The sequence below is a fragment of the Crocodylus porosus genome, unplaced genomic scaffold, assembly GCF_001723895.1.
Source record: "Crocodylus porosus isolate Cpor-Errol unplaced genomic scaffold, CroPor_comp1, whole genome shotgun sequence".
Classification (NCBI taxonomy): domain Eukaryota; kingdom Metazoa; phylum Chordata; order Crocodylia; family Crocodylidae; genus Crocodylus; species Crocodylus porosus.
The window spans coordinates 56,355,452-56,359,264 of record NW_017728907.1 but is presented as its reverse complement, the minus strand read 5'-3'; the positions used below and the strand labels follow the sequence as shown (position 1 = coordinate 56,359,264).

At 43.0% G+C, this 3,813-nt stretch overlaps 1 protein-coding gene across 3 annotated transcripts in view; it reads left to right on the top strand.

Annotated features, from left to right (window-relative positions):
• Positions 1 to 3,813, top strand: part of CUNH1orf168 (chromosome unknown C1orf168 homolog) — a 44,780-nt gene that overhangs the window by 31,061 nt on the left and 9,906 nt on the right. For 2 of the 3 annotated variants that reach the window (XM_019531492.1, XM_019531491.1), the window contains exons 12-13: positions 1,458 to 1,527; positions 3,037 to 3,120. In XM_019531492.1, the coding sequence (XP_019387037.1) occupies positions 1,458 to 1,527; positions 3,037 to 3,120 (154 nt within the window). The remainder of the gene's footprint in view (positions 1 to 1,457; positions 1,528 to 3,036; positions 3,121 to 3,813) is intronic. The other variant, XM_019531493.1, reaches the window with a different exon arrangement.

Genomic DNA, 3,813 nt, shown 5'->3' with positions numbered 1-3,813 from the left:
TGCAGGACAAGGTGCGGTTGGCCTTCCTGACCGCGTCCCCACACTGCCGGCCCACGTTCATCTTGGCATCAGTGATGACTCCAAGATCCTTTTCTGCCTCTGCCCTGATGAGAAGGGAGTCCCCAGCCTGTAGGTATGGAGCCGGTTGTTCCTCCCCAGGTGCAGCACTTTGCACTTGTCAGTGTGAGTCTGTGCACAAAGGTCCTGTTTTGCACTTAAACCCAGCAGTAAGACTTGGCCAGATTCGTAGTTAACCTTAAAAAAAATGGGCTGGGCATCAGGATCTCTACCAAAAGCATGGGAAAGACTCTTTTCATTGGCCCTTAAGCTTTGCTGTCCAGCTTGTCTGGAGTGGGCTTAAATACTTTCAGCATCTTGTGGAGGTATTCTGTCTTTGACCCCTAAACACTCCCACTGTGCAGTACAAATGGTTTCTGGGCTAACACTAAATGGATGCCAGCAGAGCTGAAGCTGGGTCAGGACGGGGTGCAGTATGGGCTGTAAAGCACCCTGCATACTTGGACCTTAGCAGCACTGCTGTTGCTACCTGATTCAAAGCTAGCTTGAGAGAGCTGTGTGTGCTGGAATTGCTTCTTCCAGTGGCAGTGTTGATATAGCCAACATAGCTTCCAAAAAGCCTACTTTTTATCCCGTCCTTCTCTAATGTACTCTCCCTACCTTTCCTCAAACATCATCCGTTCCATTTCCTGTTGAAACCTCCACATGAAGAAATCTGGGAACAGAATTTTCCACCAGTGAACTGAAGTAAAGCTTTAACACACTAAGCCTTTTGTGTACTCGTGAATCTTGCCCTTTTGTTAGATGTCTGCATCCAGTCTGAGTAGTGGTAATTATAGTTGCTAAGACCACTCTGACTCCCTATTGCAAACTATAATTAAAACTAGTTGTCCTGTGATGACACCTGTACTAATATAGATTTGTAATGTATGATGGTCTGTAGGATGCCAATCCCATTTTGTCCAATATTATCCAAGTAGAATTAGGAAAGAATTTTTGTGTTTTAGTGCATCTTTTCTCTCTTGGATCGAGCGAGGTTTTACTGTGTAACAATGCAGTTTATTTCCTGGATGGTTTAATACTTAACTATGCTACAATTTTCATTTCTTATCTATGCTACCTTTTAGCAAATGGAATAATACACAATGTCGTCTTTTCAAATTGCTGGGTGGGAAACGTGCATGATATTTTAACAATGAACAAATATGTGGTGCATTCTCAGATTTGCCTGGTAATCAATACTACTCTAATTTTGGCAAGAGGCTACCTTGACTTTGCTACTGAAATTTCAAAGTACAGCCAAGAAGTTTTTGTAAATTTGCAGTTTTCCTTTGTAACAGTAAGCAGTTCTTTGGAGCAGAATTTTGTTCTCTATAGTAAGTCTCTGAATTTGTTGCCATTGCATTTGGTTTAATACATTTGGCTGTTGTGTTTCCAAGTTTCAGAAGACAACTATGAAGAAACATATGAAGATGTTCAGAATGGGGATGATATGCCAACCAAACTGGAGTGAGTTTTCATTTAATTGCCTTTATTTCATAGCAGCTGAATGTACTTCTCTTGCTGTGGCTACTGGCTGGAAGTGGATTTTTTTTTTTTTCCAACTGTAGAACAGCTATTGATTTTCACCCCCCCCCCCCGCACCATGTTGCTTTTTAAATGCCAGCTAACACTTCCAGAATTAAATGCCCGACCTACGGAGGCCTTGCTGTTTGAACTACAGTGCCTTGCCTTGTTCAGAATATGTACTTTGCATTTAAGGTCATTCTCCAGACATAATGCCATGCTAGGTTACTAGTTAACTTGCTCTACTTGACTGAACATGTTCAATAGTTTTTTGGAGAAATGACTTGCATGTGAAGTTCGTGTATAGTGACAGAGGCGAAACAATCTCAGCAAAAGATGCCCAAAGGGTGCCATCTGTATACAATGTTTAATTATACAACTTAGACAAAATGAATGACAAATGTAAGCTACCACTGACAAGTTTTAACCCCCACAGTGAACTTGGGACCTGCTCATTAGAAATGTTCTCCAGTCATAATTGCATGCAGTGGAGAAATCAGACGAACTTTGTAAAATCAAGGTGCGGCACTTGACATTTCCATATAATGCTCTTGGTCTGAGCTTTCCAGTTTGCAGATTTGGTTGGCTGCTAAAAAGGCTGACCAGGAAGTTCCCAGTAGTTGTGTTGTCAGCGACTGGCTTGAGGATTTCCCTCTTGCCTTGTTGCCATGCATCCTTTCAGCACAGCTGACACAGCCACTGGATGTGGCAGACCAGGGGAGGGCCTGAGCCTCAAGTCTTCTTAATGATTGATCCGATGCCTTTGTTTCTGGGACACGGTGGTGTTTAGACTTGTGCCTGTGCACCTGCTCCCTTCCTTTCCAGCTGGGGAGTCTGTAACAAATTTCACCTAGGGTTTAAACCTAACTTCCCTTCTACGTTTGGGGGCGGGGGTCCATCAAGGCCGTAAGCTTTGCAACACCCTTCTGTGACCAAGCACGAACTGAAGCATGGGCTCCGGAGGGTCTTGTTCAAGGTCACGCAGGACAGATTTATGACGGAGCTTGGAACAGAAACAAGATCGGACAGCCTTAACTGCAACACTGTCCTTGTCCTTTTTGTCATGTGCATCAGGTATGGGGCCAGGGAAGGTACAGTTTAATTTTTTTTTTACTGTTTGGAGTTCCACTAAAATTCTTTCTTTATACATTCAGGGGGAAGGGGAATTGCCAAAACTCCCCCCTGGCCCACCCTGTCAGAGGTGGTGTGAACAGAAGCTGAATTATTATATAATAATCATTTGAATGCAAATTTTAAGAGTCTGTCATGCCGCTGAATGACGCATCTACCTGCATGCTGGAGTTATTAAGTACATGCTTAATGGACTAAATGCTGTGTAGGGGCTGTGCTTTCTCCCTGAAGAAAGGACCGTCTCCAGACCTGTTGCTGGATAGCCCCTGGCAGGCATTTGGCACAAAGCCTGGTATCTACATTGGTTTTCTTCTTCTCTAGTTCGGACAGAATAGACAAACTGAAGAAATTTTTCAAGAAAGAGAAATTTAAACTGAAGAATACCAAGATGAAGGAAAACTTACGGTAAGAAAGTAGCATCCAAAAAAAACCTCCCACCAAGTTCGCTCTTTTTTAGATGCAGGAGGGATGACGTTCCAGAGATAACCGGACTGGGCAAATCGCTTTATGAAGTGCATAGTGATTTCCCCTCTTCCTCCCTCAACACCTGGTCCATATATATATCGCCACAGTGGAGCAGGCCAGGGGTTGGTCTAGTGCTGTATTGTTGTCTTCAGTGGTGGCCAACACCAAGCCCTTGTAAGAAGGCGTAGGAAGGAAACAACATGAACTGGTTAACTGAAAGAATCTAACTTTTTTTCCTAACACCCTGCATTAGCGACTGGCAGATGCGTTGAAGCATTGGGATTCTCATCGCTTTCAAACTCTTGAGTGGTTCGGTTGTGTGTTGGTGCGTCTCCACGTGAACTACTTTGCTTACTGGACGAAGGAAGAGAAACTAAAGTGATTTTTGTATTTCCTTGTCTCTCCCCCCACAGTCAGTAGGCCAAGACCTTTTTTAAAATTCAACTTTATTAAATGAGGGGAAAAACAATCTTCATCTATTAATTGTAACTACATCATGCTTAAATGAGTGAGGTATACCTTCTGTGGGGGCTGGGATCAACAGGGATCCTGGTTTTCTCTGATTTAAAAAAAAAAAAAATCCCAATTTTCAGGTTAAAAAAAGTAACCCAAAATCTCTATTTTTTTCTGGGA